The sequence below is a fragment of the Glandiceps talaboti genome, chromosome 22, assembly GCF_964340395.1.
Source record: "Glandiceps talaboti chromosome 22, keGlaTala1.1, whole genome shotgun sequence".
NCBI classification, from domain to species: Eukaryota; Metazoa; Hemichordata; class Enteropneusta; family Spengelidae; genus Glandiceps; species Glandiceps talaboti.
Genome location: NC_135570.1, coordinates 9025836 through 9042062, shown reverse-complemented (window position 1 = coordinate 9042062; position 16227 = coordinate 9025836). Strand labels below are relative to the sequence as shown.

Genomic DNA, 16227 nt, shown 5'->3' with positions numbered 1-16227 from the left:
GGTGTTTCTGACTATCTCTCTAATAAAGATGCCAAAATGTCAATGTTAGGATCACTTTGATCTGTTTGTGTTTTAGTTTTGTTTAGTCTTGCTTTGAGTAGCGTGTCTTTGCTTTCATGAAGGATATGACAACAAAGTCAGGTCGCCAAATCAAGCTAACAACATGGCTAAGGAAGTAAAATATAGCGAGGTTGCTCAGAGCTATGAACGGAATGATACTTTGTTGAATATGAATCCCTTTTTCAAGTATTTTCTGTAGCTGTAAAATGACAACTAATATTGACTGAAGTGTACACGTCTCTGGTCTGCATTCCAAATCCATATACTGCACGTACTGTTAGCATTCTAAGGCTAGTCAAACTATATCAAAACTGTATGTTTGATATTAGTGAATTTAAACAAGATTTACTGGTGAATGGTGAATGGTGAATTACAGCCTTTACTTCCTAGTGATTGTTGATCTTAGAGGGTTATAAATCCCCCTGCCTAACACTTATGCATGATTCAAGATAAAGATAATGATCATGTTTGATTGTAAATCATAATACATCGTGATGGATAAAGGGTTCAGGTGATAGTGGATTGTCGACACTCTACTCCTGATGGGTTTACACAGGTCTTCAGATCGCAGGATTAAAGAATTTTTAGCAGTGTCATTTCCTTACATCATGTTATATTCATGGCTTTTGTGATTTGGGAATTTCAACGAAACGAGTGTCGTACAAGATGGGAACCACGTTTGTTGCCAAAAGGTTTAAGCAGAGCGTGATGAAATACCCAGGGGGCAGAGATTTCCTATTAATACCAAAGCGATCTCCACAAGATCACTGTTTGGGTAGCAACAATTGAAACGTACACCGTCAGTTTTCCAGTTAATGAGAAGCGTTAACCCGTCCAAGGTTTTATAAGTGACTGAGCTAGAGAAAGTTTGGTAGTTGACTAGTGATCAGTGTTGAGTTAGCCGGGTCAGACCGCGAGTGCTACTGTAACAGTGTTTTCAATCGAAGCGTTCCTTTACATGTTGCACGTCTTTTACTTCACCAATACGGAACACAGTCAAGGTACGTTGACGTTACTGTAACATTGTATTTCATCATATCATAGCGAACCAAATGTTTTCCGTTTTTGTTAATACATCGAGATTTCATCCACAATCCTTGTGATATGAATCATGGATATAATAATATCGTTTTTGTCTCCTTTGTTTCCGCGAGATATTTTTATTTTCAATATTTAATGCAGAATCTTAAGATATAATGATTTTTTTTGATGATGAATAATTCATATAGTGATGGGATTGTTGCATCGTCAACTATTACAGTATAAAATTACTGAATTTAATCTAACAGATCCATCCTCCTCAATAAAAATAACATTTCAATTTTTACGATTAATGTGTAAAATGAAAAATGCAAAGTTTCAATGCAATGAAAACTTGAAAAACAATTTTTTAAATATATTGTAATGGATTTGCAGTCTTTTGTATTGTTTTCTTTTGTAAAGTCACTTTTTGTTTGTTAATGACGAGCTGACCGCATCGCAAATGAGAAAGACTGCGTAATCACAAATGTTATATTATCTCCTAGTTTTTTCCATAATAGTTGTTTCGTGTTTAAATTCATAGTTGCCTTTTTGTATAATTCATTGTGTTTTGGTAAAAGATCAGTTAGCCACGTCGCAATTTGGTAAGAGTATTGGTCGTGACTGATTTAAAGCATCGTACTTGATTTTCTAATTTTCAAGAATAATTATTCCGCCTTCGCATTCAGGATTACCCTTTGTATATTAGTAGTTTTCGTTTGCAAACTCGTTTGCGCGTTTTGATTGGATAAAAATGTTTGACCATGATGACACAAATTCATATGTGTTTACTGACCGAAAATCTTTTGAAACTGCTCTATACATCATTTTTAATAATTACTTTCAATTTACAAAATGATTTATAGCTACTTTCATTGAACGATAATTTATCTGGCAGTGGTTTGAGAATGTATAATATCTCTAATTGAATTAATAGAAATATTATGCCTCGTTAGATTATTTGGCAGACGAGATTAATTTAGTTGAATACAGATTTATCATGATTAGGTATCAAAATCCATGATAATCTTCTAATTTTTATCCAATAATCATGCTTTTTAAATGTCCAAAATCTCCTCGATTAATGACAAATTATGATTCTGTACTTCAAAATAAAGACTAAGAAATTTAGTACATTTAATAAGTACCGCAGTGAAGTATTTTGCGTTGTTTTGCGGTGCTTGCCTAATGTTCGCCAGTAGTTCATTTTCTAATGTAGCCCATGTTACCTTTCCCGCCAATGTTCCCAGAAATTCAGCCGAAGCCTAGACGTCAGTGTTACCCTTTAGTTCGTGAACTTTTGTTTTAGCTGATTGTGGATAAACGGATGTTTAAGAAACTGCATTGGTCATTGAAAATGAAAGAAGGTGGAACATGGATTTTTCATAGCTTGCCCTAAGCTATACAATTTAGCTTCAGTAGATCGTATGACTGCAGAAAAGCGAAAACATCTTGCTTGCGTAAAGTGTTACGAATTTGACTGAGTATATCTCAGACGTAGCACTTAAGAAGATTAAACTCTAAATTTTACATAAGATGTTCATATATTTATAAAGATCAGTGAGTTGAGTTTTCGTTTACATTATATTGTCGCGACATTCAGTTCTCAGTAAGAACGTGTATGAATTACTGAAAGTTAAAAAGAAGTAAAATCATAAGACTGAAAATCAAATAATAATTTAAATAAAAATAATATAAAAATGAAATACAATTGATAAAGCATTTCTACATGAAATAAGGACACTACTCAGTAAAGAATGGAATGCGAAGTAAAACAGACTTAAAGTTTGAATTCGTAAATGGTTTGGTTCTGTAGTATCACATATATTTCAACTTGGACACACGGGGCTATTTACTGCATTAACCAGGAAATAAGATAAGTTCTCCCGGTGAATATATGACACTCACGGGGCTCGAGAGCGACATTGGTGGCAGCGGTGGGAATTCTTATAAGTTGAAGCTCGTTATATACACTATTGCTTAACACTCTAGAGTTCGACACATATGTACTGAAAAAATGAATCTCCCAACATTTTAATGTAAAACGGACCACATCAAAGGACGCGGAAAGAATATTCGGTTTCGACAAATTAAAAATACTTGATGAAGTTGTTCAGGGAAAGCATACAAGTAGTCTGTCGCCAAATTGATTGTGAGCAATTAAGTATGGTATGTATATGTATCGTGGTGAAATGTTGTGTGGTTCAATCGATAAAACTAGTCGAGTTCTGAACCTCCCAGCTTTTATAACGAGGGGCGTGAGCAATTCTAGCTAGTAGTATAGTTATCACGGATTTAGTTCTGAAAATGATTGTCGTTATTTCACTTCAACGATACAAGATATGCAGGTTATCGGGAGTTTAATGACCAGATATTATCCTGATGATAATCCTAACTCTTCTATATAAGCTTCAAGTCCCTATCCTGATCCTAATCCTAATCCTTGTAATGTAAAACGTGATTATGTGTGCACTTTAAGGAACATTCCCATTTACACAAATGCTTCTAAATAACTATTTGGATCACTTCGACGGCTAAAGAAATAATCAGTCCCCAATTTTCCAAAATGTAGTTATATTTTTGAAAGTGTTAGTTAAATGGATTTTCGACTGAACGTTCGATTTCACAAAGTTTGTTTAAATTGGAAGCGTTACAGTTGGCAGTATATGAGTTATCGTTTGTATAACACCATTTCTGTCACTTAGTTGTTGTGAAAGTTGTAAACAACGACATTGTGTTGATGTTTACATTTCATCTATAAACAGTAGAATAAATTGTTGAGGGCTGCAACAGAAGATGTAGCTTTACCGTCCAACAATTAAGAACAGGACTAAATTTCCGACAAGTATGAAACAATCAGTACTAATAATATTGTTATCTCTACGTATACAATATACTTACAACCGACCCGCAATCGAATAAACAGTCCCATTATTCATCCGATATGACAGAGTCATCACATCGACAAAAACGCAATGATTGATTGCTAAGATGATAGTTAACGAAATGAACCGTAGAAATGCTAAAGAAATAAAACTTGTCTTCTTCTTATGTTAAGAGTGATTAATCATTATCGTTATTTTGTCTTTACAAACACGGGCGATCAGCCACAGTTGTGGTGTCGATAAAATGTAGTAGGTTTGAATAATTTTCACATTATTCTGCTGGAAAGCTGACCAATACCCAACATTCACACGTATACATATTGAAAGTGAACCATGAAATTTTAATATTTAATTCAAAGCTTCAAATGAGATATATTCATTATAACAGTCCTGGAAGGTTTTTCTATCAGTCCATCTCGACGTACAGATTCTACTGAAAGGAATCTTTGGTGAGTTTCACTAGTGTCGATATTGTGGTTTTTAGTATTTTTTAACGTGCGCCCTGAGCAGGACAACACATATCAATGGTTTGCGCGAAACAATGTCTAAACCTTTAATACTTACTTGGGTAGAAATATGATAAAACCTTAGGCAGGATAAAAACAGCGACGGAGTCTGTGAACCACAATTCCCTAAGCGACATACGAACAAGTTCGTCAACTACTGATTAGCATTTCAAATGCAAGCGCCATTTGAATTAATTACATCTGTTGTAAATGACGACGACAAAACATCGCTGTTTTTCTCCTAAACGGCACTTTTGTGACTAGAGTTTCAACGAATCACTGTGTACGTCTTCGAGTTATCTTCAGCTTAAGTGACTCATACTCTGTCTACAGGACTAGTGACGTTCTATCTTATTTCAATTCTAGGCTAGAGCTATTATGCAACTTAAACTTTGAGCAAAAACAGAGACAGTGCCACAACAGATGTAAGTACACTATTTTTGTCATCTATTCCCCGTATTTATATTCTTTACATTAATATGTCTTATATTACAGAACTAAAATTCTCTTTTTTAATTATTCTTGTGTTCAAAATAATGTCTCTCACACTTAAGCTGAAAAATCTGATTGCATGGAATGAAAATGTAGTTTAGTGATTTCTATATTTGAACAGGTACCAATGACTTGTCTTATTTGTAAATGGTTTGTTGCAACACACGATCATATTTAACTTCTTATTTCAGATGTCTTCGGTTTTACAAACCATCTCTATTTTCGTTTTGTTGTTTCCTTCCGACTCTCGCTTCCCTATTATTTGTATAATTCTGTTACTTATGCTGCTTTCTGATCTTTCTTCCTGGCACACTTTATCAAACTATGTTGTCTATTCTCATCGTTCACATTAAATCACGCATACTATGAAACAAGAGATATGTTGATCAAACTACAGTCCCAGTGAGATATATGGATGTATATGATGTCGTTAGCCATTTGTCATATACATTTGTATGCTAATAGTTAAGACCATATTAAAGCTTATACTGATAAAAACACAAAGGCCTATGTGTGCTTGTTGCGTACGTGGTACACGGTCATCAGTTCGGTGTTATAACCAACCAAAATTAAAGCGAACTCAAGCAAATATGATCCCTGTGTATTTACACAATTGCATGGTACATATTTTGCTTACAGTATACTTAACTTAGCCATGCTGAAGGATTTGAAAAAAATATTTACTTGAATCCTGCCCAAACTCTCACACACTGCAGCAACTCAAATATTGCTGTATTAGCTCTTTTACCTTCTTGGTTTCAGAATTCGATATTGGAAGACATTGAAATGAGCGTATAAACATTACATGTATTTAGTAAATACTACTGTAACACATTAGATCAGAGTTCAAAGTTTTTTTGTCTTATTATTCAACGAGTCTGTTATACCTTAAACTTGTACATTTTAAATGTTGTCTTCTACACAGCAGTACATTTCTCTGTAAATGCCCGATAATGAAATTTCATGCACTTATCACCTAAACTTAAAAAAATTATTTTATAAAAAAATTCATTTACGATTCCGAGGATAACATAAAGACAAGGGGGCTTTTCGCGAGGGACGCTTTATTCCCTGAAACATTTGATGTCTGCTAAATAAATCTTTGTATCGCAAAAAAATAAAAAATCGTGACCGTAGGAGATTTTGGATTGCGATTAACCGAAATATGAAATATACCGAGTGAAATGATATAAATGCCATTACATGTCATGCATCGATGGCACCACACAGTCTACACAAACCCGTTAAAAGTGAAGTTCCACATAAAACTATTAAGGGCAATATGAGTATATAAACCCATGTAACAGTTGAACCGTTAAATGCCATTCATCAAGTCGAAGTAGAAGTAAAACTTAAACGAGTGCATTAGTTTATCTCTTTACGTACACGACTCTGTACTCAATATTCAATGCACACACTATGTTTGAGCAAGTTGCGATTTCTATGCAAGACTAGTGTGAACTTTTTCATGATAGTAAAGTGTGTGCTGAAAGCTGAGACTTGGGGTAATGATTACCACAAATCCGTCCAGTTATCTCAAAACGTATCCGCAATTCCTTCAACGTTGTTTCGCTTTATTGCCATGGCAATGTAAAGGCCTTGTATTTCCAAGGACAAAAACACGTAAAATCAACGCTTAATTGTTTATGACTTGCTATTGTGTGCCAAGATTATATATATAATATTACCAGTTGTCAAATACTAGAAAAAGTCAAGGCCATTTTTACTGACATAAAACCAAAATGTTGAAACTAGCTTGAAAATAAATTTAATGATCTCAATTGCATCACACTTTGCATTCTGACTTCACAGTAAACACTAACTAATTGACTTAATAGCGGGAATCAAATTTAAATACGCTAGATTTATTGCTACATTTCAACAACGTATACATATTCCTGATCACATCCTAATATACTAATGCGATTCACACCGGAGACATATGGGAGGCATTTACATACATAAAATTTAAAGAAATGTTGTCAGGGCAACGATTCATTCTCAATTTCTCAATCACACCCAAATGATAGATTACAGCACACAACGTTACCAATTTAAATAAATTATTGTTTCCTAAAAAAATTCTTTATTACCACATTCTAAATATAACCAAAAGCAATTTTAAAATATTGGCATATTCGATAGACTGTACTGTATTGTAATTGAAATCCTGAAAACAATAAATGTAGAGTGTCCACAGCACTAAGTCATTCTCGCAAACCGGAGCTGTTATTTCTACCGCGACACTGCTAAATAACAAGTCTTGGACGGTGCTGTTAAAGAGAGTGGGGTTTACGACGATGTACTAAAAGTACGGATGAACTAATAAACTTGATAGAATGAATATACATTATGGTTTCATGTCCCCATTTGTGTTGTTGTCAATCCCGCTACGTAGACGCAATTAATTCTCCCCTTCTGATGTTCTAATGTCCATCTGCACTTTCTTATTCCATTAAGACCATTTTATTGGCTATGAAAGGTGTGTGGAACTTCACGATTTTTCACTATCTATCTTCCCCTTGATCTTCATGACGTGTGCTTTCTAATTATGATTCGAGTTTGCTCCGAGAGTAATGGTTCCATAAGTACATTTGATCATTTTCCCCATCCATTGATATTTTGAAAGTCTTACAGTCTATTGACGTCACCATTCTTTAACCTGTGACCCCTAATCGATGTAGCCAAACATTTCAAGTGGGGTAGTCATGGCAATACAGCAAAAAGAAGGATCCAAAAGATCCCAAGTTCAATTGTTAATATATACAAAATCTATCAACTTGTCAGAACGACATTTTATAATAAGTTTGTACTCGTTCACATATAATGTTCCCGTACTCCAGTTTTTGTCAGGTTTACACAAATTATTTCCATCACACAAATATTTCCGCGTTTTGGAAAAAAGAGGACCCACCATGGCATTGCAATTCTTAATGTAAGATTTTTCTGTTACATATATATCTTGTCACACTATCGGACGCATGTATTATTGCATGAAAGACCTAACTTACATAGCTACGTCACAAGTGTTGATGAGCTGTTGGGAAGATCTTAAATTAACACTCCTTTGATAAAAAAAAACTACATAGAATTCAAGAAGGAAGAGTACAACCTAAGTAAAATCCTCCCCTGAGAAAAAATAATTCTTACTTATTTTTGCTGTAATCGCATATTGAAATCACCGGCTTATGTATATTATCAGTGACAGTACACGTCGGAAGCATAGCATATGTCTGCTGGCAGTTTCTATCACTTCATTTTGCTCGTGAATAAAACTTCATAAGAGATTTGAGGAGATTTCCAGCCACAGATGTAATGAATGAACCCACGTCGAGATACTTCAATAGAGAACTCGACTTATATGAAGTTGACAATACCCTATATAAGATTAAGAGATATTGTGTTTTGCTGTTCGTAGATCAGAAATTCTCTGTCCAATCCTTGTAACCCGCAGTCACGTTATCGGAAAAAATTCACAAACAACTTAAAATGTGTTTCAACTTATCCGACACTGTTAATACAACTGCAACTTTTCAACGCATGTTTTGTAGTAATCAATCCATGAATAGACGAAGAATGACAAAGAGATGCTGGTCGTTCACCAAAACCTTAAATACACAATTAGCCATTCAAAAGTTACCTTCTTGCTATCGGCCTGGCAAATCATATATGTTTTCCAACATATTGAAATTGTGAGGGAATTATCCCTTCTTCTTTGAAAGAGGGGAACAATTATATTTGCAAACACGGGTATGTTTGATGGCTCTCCTATTTAGTCAGAACTCCAGAAGTGTCTGCTTACATCAAGACTTACTGTAATCACGATTTAGTTTATAGATGTTAATATGGTTATAATATACCCATAAGTAGTACAGAAACAGGTTGAAATCATGATCGGTCGAGGGCGCTGATTTTGGGTGCGGACCCAAAATCAATTTGATTTGATTTATCGCGTATACAACTACAAAACTACATTGGTCCACACGTGATGCGATACTTTTTCACGGTGTACGATATTACGAGTAAGTTACTGTATTTTTTTAGTGAATACATCTTTGGTTACGTGATGAATAAAATGTCACAGTTGCAGCTAGTGCAGGTTCAATATAATGCAGTTAATTAGTTCATTTCAAGAATAAGCTAAGATATAAGCTTTTCTATCAAATATAATGCATAATACTGCTATTAATTGCTGCCACTTATTCTGAGAATGGGTTTATGATAATACGTTGTCTTCATTATTCATTGGTAAATTGATAAAGACAAACCGTAGTCTTGCCCATTGAATTACAATTGCAATGACCTCATTTCTATTCTCCCAAGACAAGCTGACTGTGATCTGTTTCCTAAGTTCTACCGAGAATATCGAAAAATCATATTCTCTGAATTGGGGCGAATAAGTTTTATAACATCAATGTTGAATGAGTTCAAACGAGATCCTGAGGAGTGCAAAGTAAATCCGAGTTCAACCCTCTACATTGAAGCCTGCAGTACTAGTAGAATTATCAAAATACTTAAAAAAGGCTATTTCTTTGATTAAATTGTTATACGGGGTTAATTAGCACATGTCCTTCAAAGTATCCTGGGGGAACGTAACAAGAAGTGAACATCTATACTGCGCTGACTGCAACGCACCGTTACCGAAGAACTACATATCCGTGTTATCCCTACACATCTTGCTGGCTTTGGTAGCTAGGATGGACGTTGGTTATGTAAACATCAGGACACAAGACTTGCCCTACTTTTGTTTTCCAGAAACATATTTATGGTTTATTATATTTAAACGTAAGTTTTGTTTCTTTATTTTTAAAAGTTGAAAGCTGTAATGTCGGTAGAATTTCGGTCATCCAAATTTAAACTCTGAGTCAGTGTAGCGCATAAACTTTGAGCTATCAGCCATCTTTTAACAGATTTTAGTGACTTTGTAAACGCCTACATTCCTGTGCATATTACTGACTAATTCGCCCAAAATTTATATCTGGAATCTTGAGTGTATAAGTTGATGAATACAAGCAATGTCACTTGTTTTGTGGAAACGTGTTTCTATTCGTTTCATTTCGAAGAAACTTTTCACGTCTTGATTACTTCTCATAAAATGTAATGGAAAGAATCTTTCTTGTAACATAGCAATTATAACCTCAAGAAATTACAAAAAATTGTTTATGATTTAAAGATAACGACATTACAGCTTAAAACACGTTAGTTTGTAGATTGATGACGTAACAGTTAGAGAATCGATAGTCAGTGTCTTAAGGGCAATAGTAAAGAAATGTTAACCAGATGATGATTGTGATGGTGAAGATGAAGTGGAGGAGAGAGAGAGAGAGAGAGAGAGAGAGAGAGAGAGAGAGAGAGAGAGAGAGAGAGAGAGAGAGAGAGAGAGAGAGAGAGAGAGAGAGAGAGAGAGAGAGAGAGCGTATAGGATAAATAATATTCATTGTGTACACTGTACGGATACTTTCACTTGGTATAAGACGCAAGCGACGGCAGTTGTTTGAACGTATTATTGCACTAATAACGGTTGTACGATGGGATTAAATTAGTGAAACATAATTCAGCAACAGAGAACAATTTTGCGTGTATCCCCCGATGAGAATTTTGTCCTCTTTTTCTCTTCTGCCTCATCACGTTTTTCTCTGCATGTCTTCTTTTTAAACTCCAAATGTTATCCTTTTTTACAAACTTGTTCTGCTTGACTTGTATTTTCTATGTCTCATTCGTCCTTTTATCAACAATATTTTATATTCTGTGTCTTTCGAGCATGCAACCACATTTTCTTGGTAACGACCTGGATTAATATGGATCGATCATTTTTGAAAGAAATTTCTAGTAGAGCAAAATCTAAATACCTTTTTATCATGACATGCAAGGAAACATGAATGCGAGATAAAGTAGACAAGTGATTAAAATTGTATCAATATTACGTCAAAACATAACTTCCCAACCTATAGTCTTTTTGATCTCTCATTTTACCTGCATGGCCGAGATATTCAAATTAGAGCAATATATGAACGCTTGATTATGATATAATGTATTATTAATGTTAAAGGGAACGCCAACACGCCTGGAAATAAATGCATTTTGGAAACATATGGTTCTGGAGTTATTTCATGATATTAAATCTCATACATAATGTGCGATTTGCGAGTAAAACCGAATTGTTCCTTTCATTCTTCTGTGTAGTCCTTACCATGGACACGCGTTGCATCATGGGAGTTAGTAATCATGCATATGCAAAAGGTGAACATAAATATTCATAATCATCTTTTTCTGTCACGAGTGATGCATATTTTTGTTCTGCTCATGCATATACAAGCACGCTGACTCTCGTGTGACAATGTATATCCACTGAAAGAATCTATGCTAAAAATAAAAGAGGAAAAAGATTCAATTCGCTATCGCACGTAAACGTAAATGATGTAAAATTATGAAATGACTGTCCAGCACCCAAAGTTTAGACAAATGTTTCTATTTTCTTGAGTTGCGTTCCCCTTTAGCAAATCATTTGAGTATTGCAAATATTATGTTTCTTTTTGAATTTACCACGTAAACATGTTTCAAAATGGCATACAAAACATTTTTTCTTCTTTCAGATAAAACGACTGGTTAGTTATTTGCTTGCTGAAAAGAAGAAAGAAGAAACATGGCGAGGATATCAATACTTATGACTGTAAATATTAGTATGATGTTGATATTGTTTATAGTGGGAACAACTGTGGCCTTTGCTGATAGGTCATCATCATCAAAAATTATGCTAATGCCAGTAGAAGGATTGAATAAAGTGTCCGATAATGACGAAGGAGACAAACGTACCCCGGGTATGCTTGATCTGGACGACAATGTTAAAGACAACGATGTTCCATTTTCTGTTGAGAACTACCCAGCTGATAATCTCGGCAAATACGTAATAATGCCTGGGAACATGGGCGTACAGAGAAAACGAGCACGCTGTCTTTGCTGCAGTAAAATGTTTCTAAAGTGCGATTTTGCTGCAGCTTGCAGGAAGGCGTGTCAGTGCTGTGGATAGTCAGTTAAGACTAAATTACTCCTCACTAAACACAAAACTCTTGAGAACGAAAGATTATCATTTCGCTGAACAAAATTCTTTTCGTCGATCATTGGCGTTTTTAAAAGAGAAACATAGAACGTTTCAATGAATGTACTTTTTGAAGAATATAGTATTGAAAAACAACACCGTTTTAGTGTAATTATATGTATTTACAAAGATAGTTTGTGCACTATAGGTACAGAGCTATTCGATATTGCTGAACATTTCATCGTTACATTTTAGGTCGAGATACCTTTTGTAGGCTAGAAGATGACGGCAAGGACCTGCTTTCGATTCTGTCGATATGTATACTTAAAATACTGTGTAAATCAATAAAGATCAGAGAGGTTGTTGGCACTAAACAATCTTGAGTACATCTAAACAAAAATGGCACCATAGCGCTCTGTTTTGTTAACAATGTGTAATACAAATAATGAAGCTGATACAAAAGGCATTTTGGTGAGTTTACATAGATACATACGTAGATACATATGCACACACACACACACACACACAGATACATACATACATACATACATACATACATACATACATACATACATACATACATACATACATACACATACATACATACATACAGACAGACAGACAGACAGACAGACAGACAGACAAGCAAACTTACAACCTTTGTGTACTGCATGTAAACAACAAAAATACTCAAACTCCTTTCAGTGTTCATTGTATATTTATCTCCTGCAAAGGATATAATGTATACTTAATTGAAATTATAAATCTGCAGGTCAAAAATAGTGTCAATAACACCGTAGGTGTACCATCAAGAGTATCCTCAAACCCAGTATGAAGAGATTGTTTTTATCAGCTATTAGTAGTCCCATGGGGGGGGGGGGTATCTTTCATTAATTGGACATGTATATCACATCACCTTGTAACATTTACCCTAGATGGACAAAATTGAACGTCGTGCTTGAAATTACATGCTGTGTGATAATTACAATTTTTCAAAAGAAAGGTTCAGCAATTTTAAAATTAACTATTGGAAGTTATAATGATGGCTGGCTGGACCTTTCCTTCAATACTAATGATTGCGAGTCAGTTCCGATTACTCTTTGTGAAAAGAGGGTGAGTGTTTTCCCACAACTTCATACGCATGCAGGCCGCCCTTGCGTCATCTCCAGGAGCATTGCTACACATGTCAGAAGACAAACAGTTGAATCTACGCAAAAGTATGTATGACTGTAAAAAGTTTGATTTTTGTGGTAGTGGTGGTGGTGGTTGTGGAGGTGATAGTAGTACTGGTGGTTATCACAAACTGTTACTTCTTATATAAGTATTTATAATATTGATGACGTCACACATTTGGGGCTGATAATGGTGCAGATAGTTACATGGTCTTCTTTGATTAACTATAAGTTTCTCATAGGATATCAATATTTAGATAGTATAGATGAATACCTCCTGCAGATAGCAATAGGAGTCTGATTTTACACGTCCTTGTTTTGATTCTTGTCTTGAAAGAGCATTGACCCTGTAGCGGGGTTTCTCATTACTATTTTGTATACTCTGCCTGTGTTTTTTTGGGTGCTTGTATGGAGGGATATCTTTATGAGTAAAGTCCGGCGCTCTTAGTCTTCGGTCATTTTTGACTGTTCAAAGAGCGTGCTTATGCGATGCCTCGTACTTTTTAAACTGTTTTGGTGGTGAATGTTGACTTTATATTTCACTGGAGCTGGTTTTATCCCCCGTATGAATATTTTCTTATAGTAACAACGTTTCTTGTTTGTTGCACGAGATATCACATGCACTTTGACTTTCTTCTTGCTCTCTCTTCTTTTTGCAATTTTCCTCTGCGTATCTTTTTCTATTTTCCCTTTTTCTTGATTTTTCCAATCCTATGTTTTAGGAATTACAGAAAATGTAACAAGAAGAACAACATGTAAATAAGAAAGATTGGCGCATCTCTACTAGAACCCGAACAAAAATAAAAATAAAGTGGAATAAGCCGTTGTGTGTGTATATATATATATATATATATATATATATATATATATATATATATATATATATATATATATATATATATATATATATATATATATATATATATATATATATATATATATATATATATAAGTGTGTGTGTGTGTATTTGTCCGTGTCCGTACGTGTCTATTTGTGTATTGAACTTTGTATCTGTATATGAAGTTAAGCAAGTATGCACATCAAATGAATATACCTTTATATATATCTACACATATACGCACACAATAATTATATATAGTTGTATATATGTTTGTATGTTGTCTGTCTGTCTGTCTGTCTGTCTGTCTGTCTGTCTGTCTGTCTGTCTGTCTGTCTGTCTGTCTGTCTGTTTGTATGTTGTCTGTCTGTCTGTCCGTCTGTCCAACTGTCTGTCTGTCTGTCTGTCTGTCTGTCTGTCTGTCTGTCTGTCTGTCTGTCTGTCTGTCTGTCTGTCCGTCTGTATGTATGTTTATATATGTGTATGATTACATCAAAGTAGTGCATAAATATATATCACATGTTGAGGCTTGTCTCGGCAGATTTCAAAGACGACAATGATTACAATAGCACTTTTCAAGCACGTGTGAATGTAACTGGGTCATGTTGCTATCACTATGTAAGCTCCAATCAATCCCTGGTTCTAAGCACCATGTTTAATAGCTCGCGTAGCGGCTCAATGACTAGTACGAATGCGCATCCTACATACTATGCAAGGTTTTTTGGGTGGTTTTACCTAAGGATGCATTGCGGCTCAATGACTACGCATGCGCGTTGTATATACTATGCGCATTCTCCACGCAGAGGGCGCTCTCTACAATATCATCATTGGTCACAAATGAATCTACCGTGCACGAGCTTATGGGCTTTGCCTAGTTATGATATTACTTCTAATTTGTATGACGTCAGACTTTATTTGATCAAAAAAGCTTTTCCTAATTTCTGCCCAGAAACAAACATCCTTAGTTACTAGCTTGTTGCAGCGTGTGTGTGTGTGTGTATCGGATAACTGTAGCACTTTCAGGAAGGATGACGATCTAATTTTGTCAGAGTGAGAGAAAAGAATTTACTTTTTGTTCGGTTCAGACCTTGTTACAAATTGTCTCTATAAAATGACACTTTTAACTTGACACGTTTGATTTCTCGTGACGTCATTCTTTAAAATCTGCAGTGAAAGTACATTAGTTTGAACCAATCAGAACGCAGCTTCAGCATGTGATATATTGTAAATATATGTTTAAACGCAATATTTATTTTTTTCTTCCAATAATTCTGATCTCCAATATCACTATTTTCTTACAGATAAATAAAAACCTGACAATCAAGCGAAACATTCCTTAAACTACGATCAATATGGATCGAAGGATGTTGGAAATACTTCTCACCGCTTGCCTCCTGGTGGCAGTATTTCTCCCATACAAAGCAGAATCATTTCCAAGTCAGCGCAGTAAAGATACCCTACTCGACCCATATCTCACACCAGATGCAGCGAAAGTAGACGTCAGACGCGGATTTCGCGCTCCTGAAGATAATCAATTTGCAAGGGATAAAGAAGAATTCAATTTGCTCGACAAAAGCAAGCGAATTAAATGCAAAAAGATCATATACTGTCTCATTGGTTCTCGCTGCAAAATAATGTGTATTCATTGAAAACGAACAATGGAGATAATAATATCAGGTCTTTAATAATATCATATTAATTATAAGCAATAAACACCTCAAGACTTTTCTTTCAGTAAAAACCCCAAAGTGTTCACCCTGCTATATACAAAACTTTTTTTTCGCATGCCTTATTGGCCATAAATCAAAGTGTACTGATATGAATATAAAGTCAATACTGAATACACAGAAGTAAAATTGCATTGTTATTTATTAATTCAAATCTGCAAATGACACATATACCATTCATTACACTAATGGATCAAAATAAACACATTCCATGTTTTTCCTATTTTCTGGATTACTTTCCATCACTCTGACAGTTATTGAACTACTGGTATTAGTGGTTCATGTTACTCATGATAGGTCATATCACTCTTATGTCGAAGGGATATTATATATATATATATATATATATATATATATATATATATATATATATATATATATATATATATATATATATATATATATATATATATATATATATATATATATATATACTGTAAGAAGGAGTCGGAGAAAAATTTACAATTAAAATCCCGTGACCCTATACAAA

General features: G+C 34.6%; 1 protein-coding gene across 2 annotated transcripts; it reads left to right on the top strand.

Annotated features, from left to right (window-relative positions):
• The first annotated feature begins 864 nt into the window (after positions 1-864).
• Positions 865-12356, top strand: LOC144452312 (uncharacterized). 2 transcript variants are annotated; one of them, XM_078143382.1, is made up of 3 exons: positions 865-1061; positions 4838-4896; positions 11557-12356. In XM_078143382.1, the coding sequence occupies exon 3, from the start codon at positions 11607-11609 to the stop codon at positions 11988-11990; it is 384 nt and encodes a 127-aa protein (XP_077999508.1). In that variant the 5' UTR covers positions 865-1061; positions 4838-4896; positions 11557-11606; the 3' UTR covers positions 11991-12356. The 2 variants fall into 2 exon arrangements, with proteins under 2 accessions (XP_077999508.1, XP_077999509.1); XM_078143383.1 differs by lacking the exon at positions 865-1061 and adding an exon at positions 4363-4414.
• The last annotated feature ends 3871 nt before the right edge of the window (positions 12357-16227 follow it).

Bases quoted from the DNA above. Each gene is read 5' to 3' on its own strand.
- LOC144452312 (XM_078143382.1), top strand. From the start codon at position 11,607: ATGGCGAGGATATCAATACTTATGACTGTAAATATTAGTATGATGTTG.